Below are 24,310 nucleotides of genomic sequence, written 5' to 3'. Positions count from 1 at the left end.
GCCCTGGGAAGAGGGTTAGGGAGGGAGGGTTAGGGAGGAGGATAGGGGAAGCGGGTCCATCATATGATCATGGCCCACTCACCCTGAGGGAAAGGGTAGGGAGAATGGAGAGGGGAAATATTTTATTGAAGCAGAAATGGCAAACATGAGGATAACAGATATGAACATATGTGATGCTCCCTTCTACTGAACCAGAGCATTGTTCATCAAATCAGTGTGGTCTACTCAGAATGGCTGCAGCTTTCCAGGGTCTCAGGAGATCGTCTTCTGTATTACCTACTGCCTCATTCTGTTAACTGGAGATGACAAGAATCGAACCTGGGATCTTCTGACAGCAAAGCAGATACTGAACCACTCAGCCACGGCCCCTTCCCATAAGGATCTTTGTGATCACCAGTTCAGAAATGAACCCAATGAACAAGACAAGCATTATCATATGTGCAAAACAACAACAAAACTCTGAATTTTTCCTCATAGTGGTTCACACCGATGCCTTTGTGAAAGAAGCAGGTTCACACCTATGCCTTCGTGAAAGATAAATCCACGGATATTATCATGTTGCATTGCTACATCCATATATCCAGCTTACGAGGCTTGGGGGAAGGGGTATATCAAGATCATCACAGGGTCTCCTGGGAAATGTAGTTCCCACCAGGTCCCTTGCAACCAGCCTGGAAGGGAACAGAGCCAAACCTGTTCTCTAGCCTGCTCGGTTTGCTAAAGTAAGTGTGTGTGTGTGTGTGTGTGGGGGGTGTCGCGGGGGAAGGGGTTGGGGGGATTCTCTGCCTACCACGTGACCCAAAGCCATGCGCCCGGTGCGTGGTGCACCCCCTCTGTCCCCTGGTAGCTTCGCCACTGCTGATTCCTCTCTTCCCACATGTCCTTCTTCCCAAAGGATGGAGACAAAACACATGAATGAAGCAACCAGTTCTCTTGAGGCTCAAAGGGTAGGGTCAATCAATATAGAACACTTTTTATGTATACAACTGCAGCAAGGACTCTATGTGCATACAAATAGAGGGACAGTAAAATTCCAACGAAACAAGACTGGATCTTGAAAGTTACAGAGTACCCAGAGATGGCAAGGCTGACAGCAGTGATTAGAGACAAGAGCACGGACAGTTTTCCGAAAGAGTGGAAATCCTTGGCGGACTACTTATTGAAAATATATCCAAACAGAGAAACAACGGCAGGATTCGAGACTTAAATGAAAACAGCGTATCGAGGGAAGACAGCTTTATAAGAAGGACTAAACGTGAAAAAAATGTAGATAATTATAAGCACGAAGTTAGGATTATGTTTGGGTCCTTCGTGAGGTAGCTGGAATATGTGTGTATATGTGTGTATATGTGTATATGTATAGGTGTTTGTGTGTGGGTGTGTGTTTTCTTCTTTTCATTTAGTGTTGCTACTGTGGGGGGGAGGGGGCTAGATTGGGATTTTTTTTAAAAAAATCTATGCATCTGTTATTTAGAGTCGTAAAATAAAGAAAGATTCTTATTTAAAAAGGGTCGGGTTGGGATGGAGCGCTAAAGGGTGATGCTTGAGAGATCAGATAGTGAAGGCTGGTTGGCTATAAAACCCTCTTCCTTCTGGACAATGGCTCAGGAGAAGTCTTAGAGTTGACTGCCCGGTTCCTCTGCATTGTAATTGCAAGGCGCTTTGAACGTAACTTTTGAATACATTTTATTCAGTTTTTAAACCATCAAGTTAGGCAGTGGTGGCGAACCTTTGGTACTCCAGATGTTATGGACTACAATTCCCATCAGCCCCTGCCAGCATGGCCAATTGGCCATGCTGGCAGGGGCTGATGAGAATTGTAGTCCTTAACATCTGGAGTGCCAAAGGTCCGCCACCACGGTGTTAGAGGATTATTTAATATTGATCTCTATTTTGTTATATGTTCTTTTATAAATGTGTACTGTTTTAAAGCATATATTATTGTTGCTATTTGAATGCCATTAAAGGTTTCAGTTCAGTTCTGGCCTGGTTGGCAAAGGATGGCCAGCGGAAAAGTCCCACTGCCTGTGTTTTTGGCTACAACCAGATGGACAGGGGTGTTTTGCACAAATGATAAAGCCTCTTAAGCCTGGCCGAAAATATCCTGCTCCTTTGATTCTAGCCTGAGGACTTCCTCCACCCGTCATGTATACACTGAGACTCGGCAGCTGTAGACACAAATGACAAAATGAATGGGGCATGCCAGGGTGGAGGAGAGGAGGAAGAGAGGGACTATGCTTGGTTCACCTTCATCACGGCCCGACAAGGTGCCCGCACTCTGGGCTGTGGCCCCAGGTGCCAGCATGGCCAATTGGCCATGCTGGCAGGGGCTGATGAGAATTGTAGTCCTTAACATCTGGAGTGCCAAAGGTCCGCCACCACGGTGTTAGAGGATTATTTAATATTGATCTCTATTTTGTTATATGTTCTTTTATAAATGTGTACTGTTTTAAAGCATATATTATTGTTGCTATTTGAATGCCATTAAAGGTTTCAGTTCAGTTCTGGCCTGGTTGGCAAAGGATGGCCAGCGGAAAAGTCCCACTGCCTGTGTTTTTGGCTACAACCAGATGGACAGGGGTGTTTTGCACAAATGATAAAGCCTCTTAAGCCTGGCCGAAAATATCCTGCTCCTTTGATTCTAGCCTGAGAACTTCCTCCACCCGTCATGTATACACTGAGACTCGGCAGCTGTAGACACAAATGACAAAATGAATGGGGCATGCCAGGGTGGAGGAGAGGAGGAAGAGAGGGACTATGCTTGGTTCACCTTCATCACGGCCCGACAAGGTGCCCGCACTCTGGGCTGTGGCCCCAGGTGGGGTTCCAGCATCCGTCCACTCAAAGCTGAACCAAAGGTGCTCAGAATATTCGTGGTCCGAATTGTATGGCTCGTCATCGGGCACAGAGATTGAAATGGAGGGGGTGAAGAACTTATGCCTCACCCCTGTGGTCGTGGACTCGAGAGGTCCCAACTCATCCTCAGCTCCTACATCTACAGATAGACACACAGGAAGAAATGGCAGGAAGAACGTGGATGGACAGACAGACAGACAGACAGACAGACAGACAGACAGACAGACAGACAGACAGACAGACAGACAGAGGCAAGACAAGACAGGATGGAAGCATGCCTAGATACACGGAGACCAACACATCATTATGGGATGGGCACTAGCCATGTTGAGCTCAGTGTAAAGACATAAATGGAATACAAATAATGCACTGTAAAGTTAATGCATCAGTTGACACTTCACTGGGCCTATCAGAAGAATAAGGGAAATTGGCTGTTTGAGCAATGCAAATGAATTCAAGGGCTTATAACAAGTAAATCAAGCAAAAAGATGCAATTCAGTTAATGACATTTTATGTATACGTGTCAAAGGCAAATGGGCCATAATACGTTCCTGCGACCATTCTGCACGGGCAAATAAGATAAATTCGAAAAGGCAGACTGTTTGGCGAAGGCCAAAATGCAGAGTAAAAGAGAGATTTCCCTTTCCTTTCAAACAAAACCAACGGACGGCACTCTGGAAAGCTTTTTATAGTGGTTCTTTTTTTTTAAAAAAAAAAAGCTTCCAGGTAGCTCTCCAGTTGCCAACAGTTTATGAAATCAGTGTGGGGGAAGCCACTATCTAACTGCAATCTAAATAAATAAGAAAGCTTTGAAAATTATTTCACATGGAGGTGACTCTCTTGACACAACTGCTATTACCCAAGGCCCAACTAGATGTGACAGGATGTATCTGTGATATTTCTTCCCTTATTTGACTGCCCATTCAGTGAATTTTTCATCTAAAAGTCTTTGTCCCCATTTTGTTTACCCCCAGTCCATTAGTTCCAGATCTTCTTTTCCCCAGCAATGTGCAATCCAGCATTTGTAATGTAGGCTGTTATGGGTCCTTAACATATCCCAGTGATTTTAATTTGTAATAATTACAGGCATATTTTGATATTTTTATACTTGTTGGCCCTGTATACATTTTTTTGACCTTTCAGGTACTGAATTAAAACACAACGTTACCAACAGTGGGAGACCATCTGATCTCCTTCCAGTGTGAGTCCCATGCCGAGCAAAAGGGGGAGCATCTATCTCCCAAACCCCATTAAAGCAGAGACATCGTTGTGAAACAACACCAACGTTTATTGAACAGCATCAGAACAGATGGATGGGACGACTGGCTGTCTTCGTTTAGCCTTTGAAAGATGCACGGCAGGACAGTGGAAATTTCAGAAGAACTCTCGCTATCGCAGCATGTTTGCGATTGATACACCTGAACCATTCCAACGGCTGTCTGCAACAGCACAGGAGCCAGGCTAGAATAATGTTGGCAACCCCACGCTGGAGCAGCTAGACGTGCATTGACCACTGCAGTTGTTGGTAATTTCGTAGGCTCGGCAAACAGTTGGCGCCGCACTGCGAATGGTGTCTCTTCTGGCCTTCTGATAGATGACTCCTGAAAAGTGCCAATAGAAACATAAGCCACGAGCAACATTCAGCAGTAGAAACAAAGAAGAAGAAGAAGAAGAAGAAGAAGAAGAAGAAAAGTTTGGACTTATATCCCCCCTTTCTCTCCTGCAGGAGACTCAAAGGGGCTGACAATCTCCTTGCCCTTCCCCCCTCACAACAAACACCCTGTGAGGTGGGTGAGCATGTGGTTCAAGTACTGTGCACGTGGCCTGCGCTACAGATTGACACAGTGGCCCCATCTAGGTACGCTTCCAAATCCTGTACTCCTCCCCGAGGGTTCCACCTTTTAGGATTCACCTGTCAGAGGAAACAGTGTGGTCAACAGACAGACACTTACCTATCAGTTCCGAGAAGCTCTACTGGAAACCCACCTGAAGTTTCTACTGGGGCTTCTCGATGGGGATGTGACCTTGCAAGACAAAAAGCATCATGAATGTTTGGTCGGCGGGAGCAACAGGAGTGGCAGGTGCTCCCTCAGTCATGTGGTTGGACTCCCCATTTCCCCTCTGGTATGTGGGACTGCTCTAGCATGACATCACGGTGTTGTCAAAACAATGTTGTGCTTGTGTATCTCCGAAACCCTCCCTTCTCTACTGTAGCCCCCTCACCCCACGCCCCTCTGAAGGAGACCCCACCAGCTATTTGAGTTGGTGAACCAATGCATACCCTGTTTCCCCGAATATAAGGCATCCTTTGAAAATAAGACGCAGTAGAGGTTTTGCTGCAGTGCGAAATATAAGGCATCCCCCGAAAGTAAGACGTAGCAAAGTTTTTGTTCGGAAGCATGCCTGACGAACAGAACACAGAAAAATAACACATCCCCTGAAAATAAGACATAGCACATCTTGGGGAGCAAAAATTAATATAAGGCACTGTCTTATTTTCGGGGAAACATAGTAGTAGGTACATGTTCATTTGTTGACTATTGTCCCCCGTTTCCAGGGGAGGGGAGGGTCGCTTGCAGAAGTCAGAGTTTGAGGCATGGGATCCTCTTCCTTTGCTTACCTGCACACGGGGGCAGTGTTGTAGCATCTCCGGTGAAACGAGCGGCGGATCTCAGTCGCTTGTCTTTGGCAGAGCACCTGCAAGGATTCTGAGCACCACAATGTCAGCAATAGGCGGTGACCTTTGTTCTCACCCATGACTGCTTGCGCACAGGGCTCTTTCTTTGTGCAAAATGCACCATCTCTACATTTCCTGCCCCCCCCCCCATGTGCACATGATGCAGATTCACAGCCCATGCTATGGAAGCCATGTGGCCTGGCCTAGAACCGGGATTAACTGCAGGCTCAACGGAAAGCCAAACTAAATTCGAGCCCAGTAGCACTTTGGAGACTGACAAGGTTTCTGTGGGACCGCCTCACCAAATATGCTCCCCAAAGAGCTTCACGCTCCACAAACAACAACTTATTGGTGATCTCTAACCCGAAAGTGGTCCAGTTGTCCTCGACAAGGCCCAGGGCCTTTTCAGTCCTGGCTCCAACCTGGTGCGATGCTCTGTCCAATGAGACCAGGACCCTGAAGGATCTGGTCCAGATCCACAGGGCCTGCAAGACAGAACTATTTCTCCAAGCTTATGGATGAGGCCAGCAATGGTATTCTATCTGCTGGGCCTACTCTCCCATCTTCCCATTGCTCTCTTCCTTCCAGGGAGCAGCAGTGGCGTAGTGGTTAAGAGCAGGTGTACTCTAATCTGGAGGAACTAGGTTTGATTCCCCGCTCTGCCGCCTGAGCTGTGGAGGCTTATCTGGGGAATTCAGATTAGCCTGTGCACTCCCACACACGCCAGCTGGGTGACCTTGGGCTAGTCACAGTTCTTCTCTCTCAGCCCCACCTACCTCACAGGGTGTTTGTTGTGAGGGGAGGAAGGGAAAGGAGTTTGTAAGCCCCTTTAAGTCCCCATACAGGAGAGAAAGTGGGGATATAAATCGAACTCTCTCTTCTTCTTCTTCTTCTTCTTCTTCTTCTTCTTCTTCTTCTTCTTCTTCTTCTTCTTCTTCTTCTTCTTCTTCCTCCTCCTCCTCCTCCTCCTCCTCCCCCTCCTCCTCCTCCTCCCCCTCCTCCTTTCCCTTGTCCTTTTATTTCCCTTTAGATCAGAATGACCCAGGTTTGGTGATACAGTCTTTCAATTACCCTGTCTGAATTTGTATTATATTTTACTTGATACTGGCATTGTATAACATCCTGAGTCCATATGGGGAAGGCCAACTCAGAAATGGAAATAAATGAGTGACAGCGCAATCCAAATCTTAGAGGAAGCCTGGGATGGGGCCAATCCTGTGCTGCCCCACCACCTCTGGAGGGCTTTCAGGTGGCATGGGGAGGTAGTAGAAACAAAAAGCCTCCCTGTCACATGAAAGCCCTCCATAGGGGAAAATAGAGTTATGCCTCCCCAAAGGGTGGTGTAAGTCCATCTTCCTGGGGTGAAAGACCAATGGTTGCCAACTAGTGTTGGCTCTGCCTCCAGGAATGCCCCTGGGATGACCCCAGTCGGCTATCTTACAAGTTAGGCCAACACAGCTCTGGAAGGGGCACCACGGAGCTCCACAGCGCCCGCTGACTTCCCTATTTGTTCCCCAGTGGCTGGGAAGACACACACCTTGGCGCCAGGCCATGTTGCCTCCTATGGCCATTCTGCCCCCCTTCCCAATCCAGATTGGGCTTCCCATGAATAAATGAATGAAAAAGTAAATGTTTCCAGGGTACAAGCTTTCAAGTGTCAAAAGGTAGAAGAAGGAATGGAAATCTCTCAGTCCTTATATCCCAGTTAGAAGGTGAGTGGGATAAGAATCCTGTGTCCCTATTCATCCTTGGGCGGTCCGTTGTTCTGAACTTGTGAATGGACTCAAGCACAGCAATCTTGTGTTGAAATCTCCCTTTGAAGTCTCTCTGTTTGAGGGCTGCTACTCCATGCTACGGCTGTGCAGGCATAAAGGACAAAATGCTGTCCACTCCCACTGAAGGGCATAATTTGGGCTGAAGGGACATAGGTTATCAAGTAAGCCCTGCCCCTGCCCCCAAATACCCCAGGCACTGGCCATGTGTAGGCCCTACGTGAGATACAATGGAATGGAACAGAAGCAAAATTAACACTGGAACAGAGTTGGCTGGACAGAATGTCAGCCACTTTCTACCCGTGGGGCTCAAGAGTTATGTATGTATGTATGTATGTATGTATGTATGTATGTATGTATGTATGTATGTATGTATGTATGTATGTATTTATGGGATTTTTATACCGCCCAACCCCCGAAGGGCTCTGAACGGTGCACAACACAGATTCCACATACAAAATATACAGACAAAAACCCCCTTAAATTAAAATTTAGATTTAAATTTAAAATTTTAAAACACAGTGGTAGATTCAATAAAAATGGCGTCAGCAATAACCCCAATTAAACCCTCCCAAAGAGGGGGAAACAGGACAAGAATAAGTCCCCTAGATGACAGGGGGACTCTGAACCAGAGGAATAGAAGGGGCACCTTGATCAGCGGCTGGACACTCCGAAAGCCCGGTGGAACAACTCAGTCTTACAGGCCCTGCGGAATTCACCAAGATCCCGCAGGGCCCAGACAGCTGGAGGAAGAGTGTTCCACCAGGCAGGGGCCAAGGCTGAGAAGGCCCTGGCCCGAGTGGAGGCCCTGCGGGAGTGGAGGCCCTGCGAGTGGAGGCCCTGCATTATCTTAAGCAACCCAAGGGAGCAGTCCCAAACTGGACTACTTGGCAGGCAGTCCAATTTTATTCCATGAGGTTTGCTCCTGGGAAAATGTAGTTACATTTTCATCCTCAAATTAGGTTCAGGACTGTGCTGATGTTAAGACACCCCCCCCCCCCACCAGAGGAATCTTAATCGAACCACTAAATTGCCATAATACTTTTGAAATGGGCTACATTTGGAACACTTGGAATGCATATTTTACAACCGTCTGGGCTGCCGCAGCAGGTGCTCTTTCACAATCATTTAATATTTAAAACAAAAGCAAATGCTGGCACAACCCGAGGAGGCTTTGGGGATTGCTTTTTAAACTGTGATTTAGGAAGACCCTTTGACGTGAATTAGGTCTGATCTGACAGCCATTCGGAGGAGCACGCCCTGGTGGATAACTATTTTTACACTACGAATGATTCTGTTCCCGCTGTTGGAAACCTACTGCAGAACAATACAGATCTCAAAATGTTTCTTAGCTCTTGCCAATTTAGCTCTTGCTAATTCATAACACCACCCCAGCTTCCAAAATCCTCCTCAGAAATGCATAATTTATCCGTGAAGCGGGGCTGCCTTCTTTCCCTCCAGATTTTTAATATTTGAATTCATAGAGAAAACAGGTATCTTTACGAGCTTTATTTTATGGAGTCTCTTGTAGATAAAAGGTGAGGGGAAATGTCTGTTCAAGACATAACGCACCCCCTCCCCCTCCCCCCGATTACACGGAGCTGACACTGCTAAAGGGAAAAAGTTGGTCAACGAAAACCTGACCCCATTTTTTTCCCGATATCTAACACAGCTCTAATAAAATCAAATGAGGTTTCTTACCTCCCATGGTAGTAAAAACGGGTCCGCTCATTCTTTTTTATATTTTTGTGGGGGGAGAGGAAGGCTGCTATCGAGACAGAACGACGCACCCACCGTCGCAAGAACCGTCTCTCCGCGGAAAGAGGTCTGTAAGTCAAACCTCTCTCCCTCACTCGCTCTGATTTGTATTTGCTGCATGGCTGGCCACATCTATCTTCGTCATATCTACTACTTGGTGATTTCCACCACAGGACGACTGAAGGAAATCTCCCTCCTATTTGCGGCTACACAACCTGCTGACGAGGTGAAGGCTGTCGACCGGCTGTGGGGGAAGGAAGGGGATTGCACAGGCAATTGAAAGGCCCTTTGGAGCGCCTCGATTCACTCCACGTTTCAAACCAAGGGAAAGCTCTGCCTTAAACAGGAAGGATTCTTCGATGCTCCTCTCAAATTAGGCAAATCTAACTTTCCCTTGTTTTGCGCCAACTCCAACAATATACTCACAAATGTGCAAAGACTTCTACTGAGTTCGCCTTGGATCCATCCAGACCAAAATATGGGTTAATTACTGGGGGCAGCGTGGCAAACAACTTGATCTACTAAGTCAGAATGACCTGGAGATGTTTCGTGTCTTTGAAATGCCGCCACCCAGAACAATTAGCTGACTGTTAAACAGATTTGGCATTTGAAAGCCTTCACTCCCTTGGAAACCAATCTGCGGTCATTTTATGCAAAAATGAAAGCCAAGCGAACAATCGGCGTAATGTTAACCACAGGCGTCTGGAAGCCAGTGTCAAAGTGAAAAAGGAACATCAGAACAGCAACTTTGGGATATTGTGCGAAAATGTTAAAAAAGCACATTAGAGACAGCAGGGTAGCCAGAAATGTGCATTGCTCTTGTAAAAGCGAACATCAAGGCAAATACGCCACTAGTCACAAAAAAGTTCAATTGACACAAGCAAGCCCCCAACAGTAAGATGTAGGTTCTGTATGTGGAAGACTGTTCTTATGTTTCCTTATTTCCCAAACAGGTGCCTGGTGAAGCCAATTTAACCAGTCACCTCCTTATTTCCATCTGGCAACGATGTAATTTATTTACTCATTCACTTTATTTAGGGGCTGCCTTAATCAAGATGAATCGCTGGACTTACACGCCTCAAAACCGGCGGGATTCCACAGTCAGGCCAGAAATTAAAGGAGTGGCTTTTGGATGCTTCAAAGGAAGCCCAGCAGCAGGTTGGACCATTTGACTTCCTTGGCGGTGATATAAACAGGAGATCCCCTTTGGTTGTCAAAAAGCCTAGGCTAGGGTCAAAAACCATCACTGTGCATGTAATAAGGAGTGGAATGCTTTAGAGCACAGGTATCAAACTCGCGGCTTTCCAGATGTTATGGACTACAGTTCCCATCATCCCCTGCCAGCATCATGCTGGCAGGGGATGATGGGAACTGTAGGCCAATCCAATCCAATCCAATCCAAAAACCTTTATTAGGCATAAACCAGAAGCACCATACATTCCAAATACAAAAACAGGATCATTGTTATATATCACGTAGAACATGGATTAAAAATGTAGCAACTGCTTCAGAAATGTCTACTTTAGGACTGTTCAATAGCTTAGACATTTTTAGTTTGTCTGAGAGAAACATCAATTCTAGAGGTAGTAAAGCTCCCAGATCGGTTCTAATATCATTATACCTCGAACAGTAAAGCAGGATATGAGGGACTGAGTCCATAGCGTTGGGACAGTACCGGCAACAACACTCACTTTGCGGGATGTTAAGGAAACGACCTTGAAGATAGACAGAGGGGAATGAGTTGCACACTTTGCTCTTGCTTCATCGCGAGCCCGTTCATCTGCACTTTATATAATTAACAAGTGTTGTTCTAAATATACAGCAGGGCTAGATTTCAGGGGTGTGATCCCAAAGTATAGAGGGGAACAGGAGCTTTGTGCAGCACTCAGGAGAGATTGGTATTCCTGGTCGTACAGTCTGATCTTTAGATGATGGTAAGGGAACTGCAGGCCATAACATCTGGAGGCCGGCGAGTTTGACACCTATGCTTTAGAGCAAGTGGATCTTCTTGTGTGTTGATTGAGTGTTGGCATCTGAAGAACTTGGGAGTTCTCACAGACCCAACCATGCTGCTCGAAAAGCAATTAAGAGTAGTGACTGAGAGCCTTCTATCATTGCATCTAGGTTGCTGGCTCTTGGCCTTCTTAGGCTCAGCTTGATTTGGACTTCCTGACTCATGCTGCTGTAAATTTGGGGCTAGACTACTGTAGCATACTCTGCATTGGGCTGCCCTGGAAGGCTGCCCAGAAGCAGCAGCCCAATGGTGACTTGGCTGGCAGGAACACATCTTGCCTATCTTAAATCAGCTATCTTGGTTGCCAGGTTGTTTCTGAGTCTAACACAAGGTATTAGTTACGATAAAAGCTTTCCATGGCCTGGTGCCCACATATTTAAAGCACCATTTCCTCCCCGTGTGTCACTGATGGTCCTCTGGACATTACCCAATGGATGTCCCTCCCACTTAGAATCACAGAGTTGGAAGGGGCCATGCAGGCCATCTAGTTCAATGCTCCGCTTCATGGAGGATTAGCCTAGAGCTGTGGTGGCGAACCTTTGGCACTCCAGATGTTATGGACGACAATTCCCATCAGCCCCTGCTAGCATGGTCAATTGGCCATGCTGGCAGGGGCTGATGGGAATTGTAGTCCATAACATCTGGAGTCCCAAAGGTTCGCCACCACTGGCCTAGAGAATCCCAGACAAGTGTTTGTCCAGTCGCAGTTTAAAGGTTGCCAGTGAGGGAGAGCTCACCACCTCTCTAGGCAGCCGATTCTACTGTTACACAACTCTTCCTGACAATTTATCTTCCTAGTATCCAGTTAGAACCCTTCTCCCTGTAATTTATACCCATTATCGTGAGTCCTCTCTGCTGCCAACAGGAACAGCTCCCTGCCCTCCTCTAAGTGACAGCCCTTCAAACGCTTAAAGCATAGGTGTCAAACTCACGGCCCTCCAGATGTTATGGACTACAGTTCCCATAATCCCCTGCCGATGATGGGAACTACAGTCCATAACATCTGGAGGACTGTGAGTTTGACACCTGTGGCTTAAAGGGAGCAATCGTGTCTTGCCTCAACCTCCTCTTCTCCAGATGAAACATCTCCAAGTTCCTCAGTCTTTCCTTGCAGGGCTGGGCCTTCAGGCCCTTAATCAACCTCACTGCTCTCCTCTGCACCCACTCCGTTCTGTCCTCATCCTTTTTGAAGTGAACCCCCCAGAACTGCACACAATGCCCCAGGTAGGGCCTGACCAATGCAGTGTGCTGTGCGACTATGTCATCTTGTGATTCGGATGGTAAGCCTCTGCTGATATGCTCTAAGATTGCATTTGCCTTTTTTGTGGCTGCATCACAGCAGCTGCTCATATTGAAGTTATTTTCTAGCTGTACTCCAAGATCTTGTTCACACCCACTGCTACTTGAGATAGCCTGCTTGGCATCAACCACAGCTTGTGCCATCTCCACCTCTCACGTGGAAGAACCGACTGCCTGAAGGGATGAGGAGGGTACGGTCACTAGACTTTATAGGAGCCACTACAAGGCCATATTATCTGCCCAGGCTGTTAATGGAATATAGATGGCGGGTACCTTGGAAGGGGGAAAGGGTTCTTTGGATAAGTCATCCCCTAAAAATAAGTCATCCCCTAAAAATAGGACATAGCACATCTTTGGGAGCAAAAATTAATATAAAATTAATATAAGATAACAAGTATCCTGTTTCATACTACACACTAGGGCTGATGTATTTACAGTCACACACTCAGAAATCTCACTAATTTCTAAGAGTCTAATTTCAGAAAATGCTCAAATCATCGATTGAGAGTTCTGGAATGAACATCCTTAGCTTTTTGGCTAAATCACATCCATCCTGACATAAACCGGATAAGGACTATCCCGGCGCCAGAGCGGATCATGATTTTTCCACTGTAACTGTTTACATTTTTTACAAGTATATCCAGCAAGGCTTGAATTACCCAAGTGACCGACACACAGTTTTTATCCGTTCGACTCAGATGAACTTCCTCTATGAGTACTGTTTATAAGAAAGGATCATTATCAGTAGAGGATGAAAATTTCAGATATGCAGACAGTCAAAGATAACCATTGGTCACTAAAAAGCCCCTTGAATATTTGGCAGGGGCGGAGTGAGGGGGAACTGCGCCCGGGGCATGCCTGTGTCCTCCCCCCGCCATGCCCTCGCCTGCCCCACCCCCTCCATGCCCCAGCCACGCCCTTGCACAGGCATGTGCCTGGCGAGTTGTGCCCCCCTGCCTTGTTGGTGCTACGCCACTGATATTTGGAACTATGTAGAATATGTTTCTTCTTTTCCCTGCGTGACACCGCTGAGGACTTCAGCAAGCTTAAAACTCTGTGTCAAATGGTGGACACAGACACGAAACACTGAAACAGAGCATGAAGAGTGCATGGAGGCAGAAAATGCATGGAATTTTTCTAGGATGGTTTTGGGCTGAGTGATTTGTATTGGAAAGTCACTTCCACCTTTGAGATGGTCACTCTAGGGGTGACAACTTAAAAAAAACATTAGCAGGGCTTTTCTCAGTACTTTGTTGCAGTGATAATAAAACTGCAAAGATTGTCATGCCCTTATATAAAGCAGTGGTGCGACCGCACTTGGAGTACTGTGTCCAGTTCTGGTCGCCGCATCTCAAAAAGGATATTGAGGAGATAGAAAAAGTGCAGAGAAGGGCAACAAGGATGATTGAGGGACTGGAGCACCTTCCCTATGAGGAGAGGCAGCAGCGTTTGGGACTCTTTAGTTTGGAGAGGAGGCGGCTGAGGGGGGATATGATTGACGTCTATACAATTATGCATGGGGTAGAAAATGTTGACAGAGAGAAATTTTTCTCTCTTTCTCACAATACTAGAACCAGGGGGCATACATTGAAAATGCTGGGGGGAAGAATTAGAACTAATAAAAGGAAACACTTCTTCACGCAACGTGTGATTGGTGTTTGGAATATGCTGCCACAGGAGGTGGTGATGGCCACTAACCTGGATAGCTTTAAAAGGGGCTTGGACAGATTTATGGGGGAGAAGTCGATTAATGGGTACCAATCTTGATCCTCCTTGATCTGAGATTGCAAATGCCTTAACAGACCAGGTGATCGGGAGCAACAGCCGCAGAAGGCCATTGCTTTCACATCCTACATGTGAGCTCCCAAAAGCACCTGGTGGGCCACTGTGAGTAGCAGAGAGCTGGACTAGATGGACTTTGGTCTGATCCAGCCGGCTTGTTCTTATGTTCTTATGTTCTTATGATAGGGGAATAAACAAAACCCAATCAGCGACTGAACACCACCAGACTTGATGCTCATAATGTGGAGGAAATCCTGCCCCTGCTTGCTGTAAGGAAGTCCTTTCAGTATTCCAGCCTCGTGTCAGTGGAGGTATGACTGACAAAGTGTAAAACAACACAAATAACCAACAAGAAATCCCCACCCTCTTGAGCTATTTGCTGACTTTCTGTACATGCTTAGCTTTAGTCATGCAAAATGAATCCCATTGGACACAGCAGATTTGGGGCTGGACATGTGACTGGAGACGTTCAGGAACCGCTCTTGATTTAAGCTCGTGTTCCACTTCCTTGATGATTTGGGGCTTTGCTGAGCGCTAGGGACGAAGGCTACTGGGGTTCTGCAACGAGGAACTGATCGTGGTTCTCCGTAAGGGTTGGGTGCCCCTAAACAAAAAGACACCTCATGAACCTGGACCCAGAAACACCTGATCTTGTGAAGTTAAAGCACAAATTCATTACAGCTTGTATGCATGAGCTTCGTGTTGCAAAACTGTCAGCTGCTACCAATCCAGAAGACTGCTGTTTTCTGAAGAGAGCTCAATACAAAATGGTTAGAATGTCAACATTTATTAGCAGATAGACTTTTCAACTGCCCCCCCCCCCTGGAAAAGTCCTGTGCTTTTTTACAGTTAACAAGCCAAGATTGACCCGTTTGTGAAACAGGAGAGACACGCATCAAATACTGACTGATTGGAAGAATGTGGGCCGCCCTCTACCTCTGACAGTAGGTGAGAAACAATGACTTCAAATGCCTTCTTATTAATGTACTTCCTGTGTTCTGCGCTTGCATTGTATGCAGTTGTACAGGTTTGTATTGTTATGTTGACTGTTTATTGTGCCTAGTTCAGTCAGGCGGAAAACAATTTTCTCCAGTGGTCAGTGGTCAACGGCATCCAGACCCTTTTTTAAAAACAAATATTTAAAGTGGATGGTTGTTTTTAAAGTATAGAATACGCAACACTGACTATCACACATCCCTTTCTCCGACTTACCCTCTTCCTTCACCCCAAACAGAAAAGAGGGAGGGGAGTATCCTAGGAAGACATTCCCCGATCAACATTGGAAGCAGTCTACAGTCAAATCAGTAGTTTAATTCACACCAGGATATCAAAGCACCGGATACAGAGAAATGTAGCAAAGCCGTGTCAGAAGTACACACCACAGTCAAAACAAGGGTTCATCAGTGACTTCAGACTCAAAACACACTGTTGCCACCACACCACAGCCTCTTAGATACCAAATACCCACCCACCAGTGTAAATCCCATACAGCTGGGTTGCTTCAATCTGGCTCCTGAGAACGCTTTTCATTGAGACCAGCTTGCCCCATCTGGTTCTGTGCCCCCTCTCTGGTAAACTGGTTGGTCGCCTCCTCTGCCGTTGCTCACAGGGCTCTGAGGACGGAGCAGGTGAGCAAGCTGATACTGAATCTCCTTTACCCGGCTTGAGGTTAAGGAGGCTGAGCTGTCCCAGGACTTGAAGCCGGCTGCGTAGGAGGTTAAGAGCTCATGTGGCATAGGAGGTTAAGAGCTCGTGTATCTAATCTGGAGGAACCAGGTTTGATTCCCTGCTCTGCTGCTTGAGTTGTGGAGGGTTATCTGGGGAATTCAGATTAGCCTGTACACTCCCACACACGCCAGCTGGGTGACCGTGGGCTAGTCACAGGTTCTCGGAGCTCTCTCAGCCCCACCTACCTCACAGGGTGTTTGTTGTGAGGGGGGAAGGGCAAGGAGATTGTAAGCCCCTTTGAGTCTCCTGCAGGAGAGAAAGGGGGGATATAAATCCAAACTCTTCTTCTGTCTGAGCCACTGGCCCTGGCTCTGTGGGGACTACTGAGGCTCAGGATCTGGGTTTGCATGCATTGCTTGGGACTCTGGGGCCAAATCTGTGCCATTTCCCACATTCAATTCCTCATTTGGATATGTTTAAATTGGCAAAGAGAAGGTTAAGGGGGCGACATGATAGCTGGGTTTAAATATTCGAAGGGATGCAATGTTGAAGATGGAGCAAGCTTGTTTTCTGCTGCTCCAGAGACTAGGACGAGAAGCAATGGATGCAAGGTACAGAAGAGATTCCACCTAACCATTAGTAAGGACTTTCTGATGGTAAGGGCTATTTGACAGTGGAATACGCTGCCTCGGAGGGTGATGGAGTCTTCTTCTTTGGGGGTTTTAAACAGCGGCTGGGTGGCAGGGAGTTGGACTTCATGGCCCTTGTGGTCTCTCCCAACTCTGTGGTTCTATGATCTGAGGAGTCCCTTGTCACATTGGGTTGGATCATAACAGGAAGAGACAGGTACCAAATGGAAGGGGGGAAAAATCAAGATACAGAACAGAAAAGGTGAAGAAGGGGTTTTCGGGGTGCCGTCCACCCCCATAATGTCAGGCAGCAATTAGAAGCACCTGGCCACGATCCTTTTATTCCTCCTTTCAAAGGAGATCTGTCCCCCTCCCCCTTTTCCACATCCCAGAGCTTCAGTGATGAGCAGTCACACCTGGTGGGATTTCCCTTTTACTACCCTTGGAAGGCCCCTTCAAGCCAACAGCACAATGCATACATGTCTTTGGTCACACTAATGTCCACTCTCCAATGTCACCGAGCACGCCTGTGCAGGAGGGCACACGTGAACTTACTCTGAGGCAGAAGACTCGGGCCTTGAAAGCGAGGCTGACCGAAACACCCACCCGCCTCGCTCTGACTCGGGCGCGTGGCTTTCTCCTTCCCAAACCCACGGAATTGCTTACCTTCTTCCAGCGTTCCAGTCCTCTCCGAGGCGGGCGATGGGGGCGGGGAAGGAGGCAGGTTGGCTGTTTCTTCGACTGCTAAAGAAGGAACAGTGGAGACGAAACACAAACGATCAATTATTTGGATCCAAGGGCAGACCAATGGGACAATATCTCCTTCACAGCGGTCCGGCAGCATCTGATAACAATTGGCCAGCGAGGCGGCATCGAGAGACCGTAAACCTCATTAAGGGCCAAGATCAACAATAGAAGCCGTTCATTTCGGAGGCTGCCGCGTGAGGCTCGGGAGCCTCCTCCAACAATTGACAATCGAATGATCATTCCACAATTTAATGCCTTTAATCGCTTCTAAATGATAGAAGGTTTCCATTTAGCTACTGGAATAGAAGCATTGTTTTCACATGCCTTACAGAAAAAGCTCACTCGCAAGCAGAAGCAGGGAAATAAGACAGAGATTTTTTTTCTTCTTCAAAAAACCCCCACGGACACAAACAACTTCAAAAAACAATATGGACAAGGTGACAACATCAAAGACAGGTGCCCAACCACATGTTCAGTTTACTTACAGATGTCTGAAGGGGAACCATTTTATTGTTTCACAAAAGACTCTGTTTATTTTTGTGGAACCAGCTTTAGGCCACATACAGGCACTTCTTGTCATACCATGAAAAGTGAGAGCCCAAAGACAAAGGAGACTCAGACCCAACACAAAAGAGGTACTGGTAAATGGAGCAGGGACAAGAAAGCACCAACAAGAGTAACACTTTTGCGCTCCGTCCATTTGAGCTAGAAGCGTAAGCAGGTGCTTAAACCTTGCCCACTGAGCTCAGGGGAGCCTTAGGTATGCCATTTTCTTTTTTAGTCCCTCTATTTATCTGCAAGACATTTTTGGAACAGTACGAAAAAATTCTACGGAGTTTGGAAGTCTCTTCACATGTGTGTGTATCTGTAGCTATCTGCGCGAGAGTGTAATATTACTGGCTGTTGTGAGTTTTCTAGGCTGTGTAGCCATGGTCTGGTAGTTTTTGCTTCTAATGTTTCACCTGCATGCATGGCTGACCTTTTCAGGTGTATGTTGTGGCACTTTCACTTTTTCCATAAATAAGGTGACCAGATTTTTAATTTTGTAACGCGGGGCCTCCCCGGTTGGGAAACAGAAAAGCGCCCCAGAAGGCAGTCGCTTGGGGTAGCAGCGGAGGCGCATGGCCACAGGAGGCGCACTGCCTTTGGCTGCGAGCTCCCTGGTTCCTGCCCTGCTTGACCAGAAGGAGCAGGAAACCGGGGAGCGTATAAGGCAATCTTGGCTCCACTGCAACAGCAGCACTCACTGGCGCTATACTGCTGGCAGTACTACTCGAAATAATGAAAGATTTTAAAACCCATCAGGGAGGCCAGCGGGACAGCGTTGCCGAAAAGCGTGACTGTCCCGCCAAAAGCGGGACGGCTGGTCACCTTATCCATAAAGAATGAATGTTCACATTAATTAGTATGCTGCTATAGGTAGACACAATCTTATATCTAATCGTTAAGCATGGATGGAGCCATCCATCTGCGGATACTTAAATCTGCAGATTGGGCTCGTTTACACACAAGGGAAGTTTTTGTACAAATTTGGAGGCTCCCTGCCAAGGTTTGCAGAAAAATCTGAAAACTGGGGGAGGGAAGTACAGAGAGAGGCTGACCGCCCCCCCCCCCCAACAGAGGAGTGTGGTCTGCACATCTGCAGACAAGTCTGTGTTGGGGCCACAGCTGGGGTTGAGAAGGCCAAGAGGCACTGTTGTTAACCTTAAAGTGACAAGGCTGGGGTCAGGTTCAGTAGTAGAGAGCTGCACCCTTTGTTGCCACAGCTGGGACTGGGCAGGCTAGGGGGCAGCTGCCACCATTGTGTGGTACTGAGGCTGGGGCTGGGCAGAATGAAGGAGGTGCCTCCATTATTGCTGTGGCTGCGGTCGATGGGGTGGGGGAGGGGGCCACTGTGGCAAAGCCGGGCTCCGATGAGTTGCAGAGAATTGCCCCTTGAGATACTAACAGATCCCCATTTGTTGCTGCTTATTGATTCCTGATGTTCATGAAATGTCCAAACAAAAGAAGGAGAAGGAGAAGGAGAAGGAGAAGGAGAAGGAGGAGGAGGAGGAGGAGGAGAAGGAGAAGGAGAAGGAGAAGGAGGAGGAGGAGGAGAGTTTGGATTTATATCCCCCCTTTCTCTCCTATAAGGAGACTCAAAGGGGCTTACAATCTCCTTGCCCTTCCCCCCTCACAACAAACACCCTGTGAGGTGGGTGGGGCTGAGAGAGCTCCGAAAAGCTGTGACTAGCCCAAGGTCACCCAGCCGGCGTGTGTGGGAGCGCACAGGCTAATCTGACTTCCCCAGATAAGCCTCCACAGCTCAAGTGGCAGAGCAGGGAATCAAACCGGGTTCCTCCAGATTAGAATGCGCCTGCTCTTAACCACTATGCCATTGCTGCTCCCAGAAAGGGGAGGAAGGGCAAGTTGGACCCTGCGAAACTGGAACCAAATCCTCAAAGATTAGGAAATTGTTTAAGGGGCCACTAAATATGAAACTGCTGAACACCAAAAACATATGTGCATTTAAGTACAAATTAAAATCATCTACACGTGTAGAAAGGCCGATAATAGGCTGCCTGAAGGCCAGCTATTGTGAGCTTTTTTCAAGTGTAGATTATTTTAACTTGTAAGAAACACATATACGTTTTTGATATTTCGCTGTTTATTTATTTATTCCATTTTTTATCCTGCCAATCCCCCAAAGGGCTTAAGGCGGCTTACAAAATAATTAAAACATAATACAATCGTTTTTTAAAAAAAATAATACAAAAAAGTATATAGAAATATATTAAGACCACTTTTGACAAGATACTTATGGGCCCCTTAAACAAGTTCATGAAATGTCACCGTTCCCTGGGCACGCTCGGTTATTTCTGGATGCAATTTACTATGTTTCAATGACTGCAGAGGTTCCATTTGCTCTCCTCAATCAAACTAATAATCTACATCCTCCGACTTGGCCATTCTGTGCAGGTTGCCCACCGAGGTTGTGGGCAGATTCTCTGAGTGTCTGACAGTGTACAAGTCTCCCAAGCACATTTTTTCCCCATGGTAGCGAGTAGGACCAATCTATAGCAACCTGTTCATTCTTGCCTGGCTGTCACAGGGAGGTCCCTTTCTCTCTTGTGTGTTGCAGATGTGCATCTATGCAGGTGCAGCTGATCATATTATGGGACAATTGGCATTGTTGTGGGGGTTAATTTCTGTATGCCTGCACAGCTACACATTTGTTGCAGGAAATAAAAAGAGAATTAAAAAAGGAATTAAAAAAGAGAAGCATCCCTGTGTGAAGGCATGAAAGCAATCCAGATTGCTTCCATAGGCTCCTCATGCTTTGGTGTCTGTGAATGGGCATAGTCCTAAATTACATCTTACTCATGTTCCTTTAATGTTGTATGCAGACGATGTAGTGTTATTGTCCTTGTCCAGTATTGGCCTTAAACGCCTAATGTACAGTTTTGCTAATTATTGCGAAGAGAACAGACTGGAAATTAACTATGCTAAAACTAAAGTTCTCATTTTTGCTAAGGGCCACAAAATTGAGCATGTCAAATATTTCCGATACCTTGGCATTTGCTATAGGTATAATCTGTCATGGTCCTCATAGCGACTAGCAGTAACTACCTCAGCACATACCAACATGACAGCAATATATCACTTTTTTTACAGTAAAGGCAATCAATACATTCCTGCGGCTTTGAAGGTTTTTGAGGCTCGGATTGGCTCCTTGCTACTGTACGGTTCCCCCATTTGGATTTTGGCAATAAATAAATCATTTAATTTATTACATTCCAAATTCCTCCGGAAACTAATGGGGCTCCCTAGATGTGTGCCTTATGCTGCGTTGTGCATAGAGATGGGCTTCCATAGGCTCCAATCGCTGCATGAACAGGTGAAGGGCACACCTGTGAACGGGGAAAAGGAAAATGGGTTCCTTTAGAACACAGGTGTCAAACTCACAGCCCTCCAGAGGTTCATGAACTACAATTCCCATCAGCCCTTGCCAGCATAGCCAATGCTCATGTTGGGAGGGACTTATGGGAATTGCAGTTCGTGAAAGTCTGGAGGGCCGCGAGTTTGACACCCCTGCCTTAGAATGACTGCAACCCATTATACATGTGCGGAATCCACCATAGCTACCTTCCCTTTTGTTCTGTTCAGCAAAGAAATCCCCGCCCCTTGAAAGCTCGATAGTCTTGTACCAGCATCCACTTTGCACGTCTTAGTACAAAAGCCTTGGGTCTGAACCTGGATCTGCCCTTCACATTTGTATTTTAGCCCCAAAAGGTGATATTCATGTATTCGTTTTGACAGCTGAGGAAGCACGAGATGTGGAAAGAAAGGCTGGAGCGTATCTCCAACCTGCACATGCTCAGAAGCCAGAGGTCCTGGAATGGGGCCAGCCAGCCCTTCCCCAAATGCTATAATATATACACAGATGGTAATCCTTTTCATTTGTCCGGGAGGAACACAACGGCAGTCAGTGATCATGTGGCTAGGACTCCTGCTCTTAGACAGTGGGAAGAGGGTGGCATCTCAGCTCTTCATTCTTAAAACAAATAGCTGAATGAATGAGTAACATTCTTAAAAAGTCTAGGCCGCAGCTGCAGCGCAAAGCTGGGCGTTTTTAGCAGAGCATGCAGCTGAGACGGCAGACTTTACCTAAAGGCAACGGCGCAGGCTGATCTTTGTGCTGGGCTTCTTGTTCCTGCTCCCCTTTCAGGACTGCCACAGCCTCAGCTGTCACTACTTGGACTATCCTTGCAGATACTTCTTCTAGGCCAGGCGCAGGATGAACAACAAGACAAACAAAGGCACATTAACGAAAGACAGCGAGGGACGAATATTCGGCGGCGTCTTGGGTGAACAAGGACTTGCACGAACAAGGGGCGCAGTGGTTAAGAGTGGCAAACTCTAATCTGGTGAACCAGGTTTGTTTCCCCACTCGTACACATGAAGGGCTTGACACTGAGAGCCAGCGTGGTGTTGTGGTTAAAAGCAGGTTGATTCTAATCTGGAGAACCAGGTCTGATTTCCCCACTCCTCCACTTGAGTGGCAGAGGCTTATCTGGTGAACCAGATGTGTTTCCGCACTGCTACATTCCTGCTGGATGACCCTGGGCTAGTAACAGTTCTTTTGGGACTGTGAGATATTCATTTGTTCCCCAGGAATCTGTCATTAAGAGAATAACTTAAATATAAACTAGGTAGCTTCTATTTAGACCTTTGCCATCAGACCTGCTCAGAATTGCTGAGTTCTGCCTCTCATTGCACCTTTCCACTTAAAGAGCATGCCCCCTCCCTGAATGCAGCCTGCCCAAGAACCAGAATTTTGGAATTCAAGAGTTATTTATTTATTTTATTCAACCTATAGGTCAGTGGTGGCGAACCTATGGCACTCCAGATGTTCATGGACTACAATTCCCATGGCCAATTGGCCATGCTGGCAGGGGCTGATGGGAATTGTAGTCCATGAGCATCTGGCGTGCCATAGGTTCGCCACCATGGCTATAGGTGACCCTTCCTCAGCGTGGTTTACAACAGTAATGAATGCTAGTATAGTTGGTAGCCTCATTTACTTCACTTACTAAAGTTCTCTAATTATAAACTCAGTTAAAGCATGGATCTTCCAGCTGAACTTTTCTCACAAAACTGCTAGCAGTTGCGCACTGTGGCTGTATCAAATTCTGAGATAGCTCCCCGCTCCCTTAGAGATCAAAATTCCAGGTAGAAGAAATCTGGGTTGAAATAGCTTGAATCTTCTTCAAGATTCCACGGCAAAGTTTAGCAAAGATAGCAGTCTGTCTCTCGGGACATCAACTCTAGGGCAGGGTAAAGCACTCTCCGCACTTACTCTATTCCACCTCTGTCTTTCCTCCATTTCTTAATACTAGGCTTCTTGAAATCTTCTCTCTGTCTGTATTTTACCATTTTTGTGAGCAAGTTTATTATTTTACCTTCCTAATAAAAATGGTTAAACTTTATTTGGTCTCCTGTGGTTTTCTGATGGAGAAAGACCCCCATAAACATAGATGGCGAAGATCTTAGTTACCTGCTCTTGAAATTCAAGGCCTGCCCTTGCTAATTCCCCATCCGAAAAGTGAACAGACACTACCATTTTGGATAGCCCATCCCTCTTCTGTCCTGTTCATCATACATGTCCTTTTGGGTTTCTGCATCTAGATCTTGGCCTTAGTCACACACAGATCAAAGCAAGAGGCAGAGATTTTCTATGTCCCAACTCTTATACAGATAAAAGTGAACAAAGAAAGGGAGAGGAGATGTTTTGCTGAGTAATAGGAGATTTAACGTAAGCAATCCAAAAACGAGAAACAAATTGCCTTTGGGGATTTTATCTAGCGAGGTCTAGTTCACAGCACTCTTGATGGATATTTTTGGTGGCTCTCAAGGAATCGCCAAGGTGGCAGAAACAGCCTTTCTATTGTTAATGACCGCTACGAAAACAACCCAGGCATTTGGTACTAATGGGCCCTATAAATAGCAGAGCCAATGGCTATACCAGCTCCTTGAGTGCAGCTATGCACCTCTTCATGATTGCCTCTTGGTTCACTTGAAGTTCAAAAAAATTGAAGTGGTAGCGTTATTTAAAAGAAAAGAGGGAAAAATGATTATCTTAGATGGATTCCACATAAGTTCGGATATTTTGACAACAACTGACTTGGGCTGTTGCCTGTTTTGCACGACTAGAATCATAAAAAATGTGGGTCTCAGCACATATCAAGCGGTCGGACATCAATAGTGACTTATTCTGGCGGTTAGAGCTGACCTTTCATGTTTGTGTTTGACGGGACCCAGGAATGTGTAGCTCCCATTTTTGGTTTCTGTCTGGCTAACCATCTCTTTCCCACTGGTTAGAATATAGGAACATAAGAACAAGCCAGCTGGATCAGACCAGAGTCCATCTAGTCCAGCTCTCTGCTACTCGCAGTGGCCCACCAGGTGCCTTTGGGAGCTCACGTGCAGGAGGTGAAAGCAATGGCCTTCTGCAGCTGTTGCTCCCGAGCACCTGGACTGTTAAGGCATTTGCAATCTCAGATCAAAGAGGATCAAGATTGGTAGCCATAGATCGACTTCTCCTCTATAAATCTGTCCAAGCCCCTTT

The 24,310-nt window shown here is 46.6% G+C and overlaps 1 protein-coding gene across 10 annotated transcripts in view; it reads right to left on the bottom strand.

Annotated features, from left to right (window-relative positions):
* MAP2 (microtubule associated protein 2) overlaps positions 1 to 24,310 on the bottom strand; it is a 385,117-nt gene that overhangs the window by 58,462 nt on the left and 302,345 nt on the right. For 6 of the 10 annotated variants that reach the window (XM_048484968.1, XM_048484977.1, XM_048484973.1 and 3 more), the window contains 2 exons: positions 21,850 to 21,963; positions 17,122 to 17,199 (listed from right to left, as the gene is read on the bottom strand). In XM_048484968.1, the coding sequence (XP_048340925.1) occupies positions 17,122 to 17,199; positions 21,850 to 21,963 (192 nt within the window). The remainder of the gene's footprint in view (positions 1 to 17,121; positions 17,200 to 21,849; positions 21,964 to 24,310) is intronic. The other 4 variants (XM_048484972.1, XM_048484979.1, XM_048484976.1 and 1 more) reach the window with 3 other exon arrangements.

The sequence above is a fragment of the Sphaerodactylus townsendi genome, linkage group LG02 (genome assembly GCF_021028975.2).
Source record: "Sphaerodactylus townsendi isolate TG3544 linkage group LG02, MPM_Stown_v2.3, whole genome shotgun sequence".
Lineage (NCBI taxonomy): Eukaryota > Metazoa > Chordata > Lepidosauria > Squamata > Sphaerodactylidae > Sphaerodactylus > Sphaerodactylus townsendi.
This window is presented reverse-complemented; position numbering and strand designations above follow the sequence as displayed.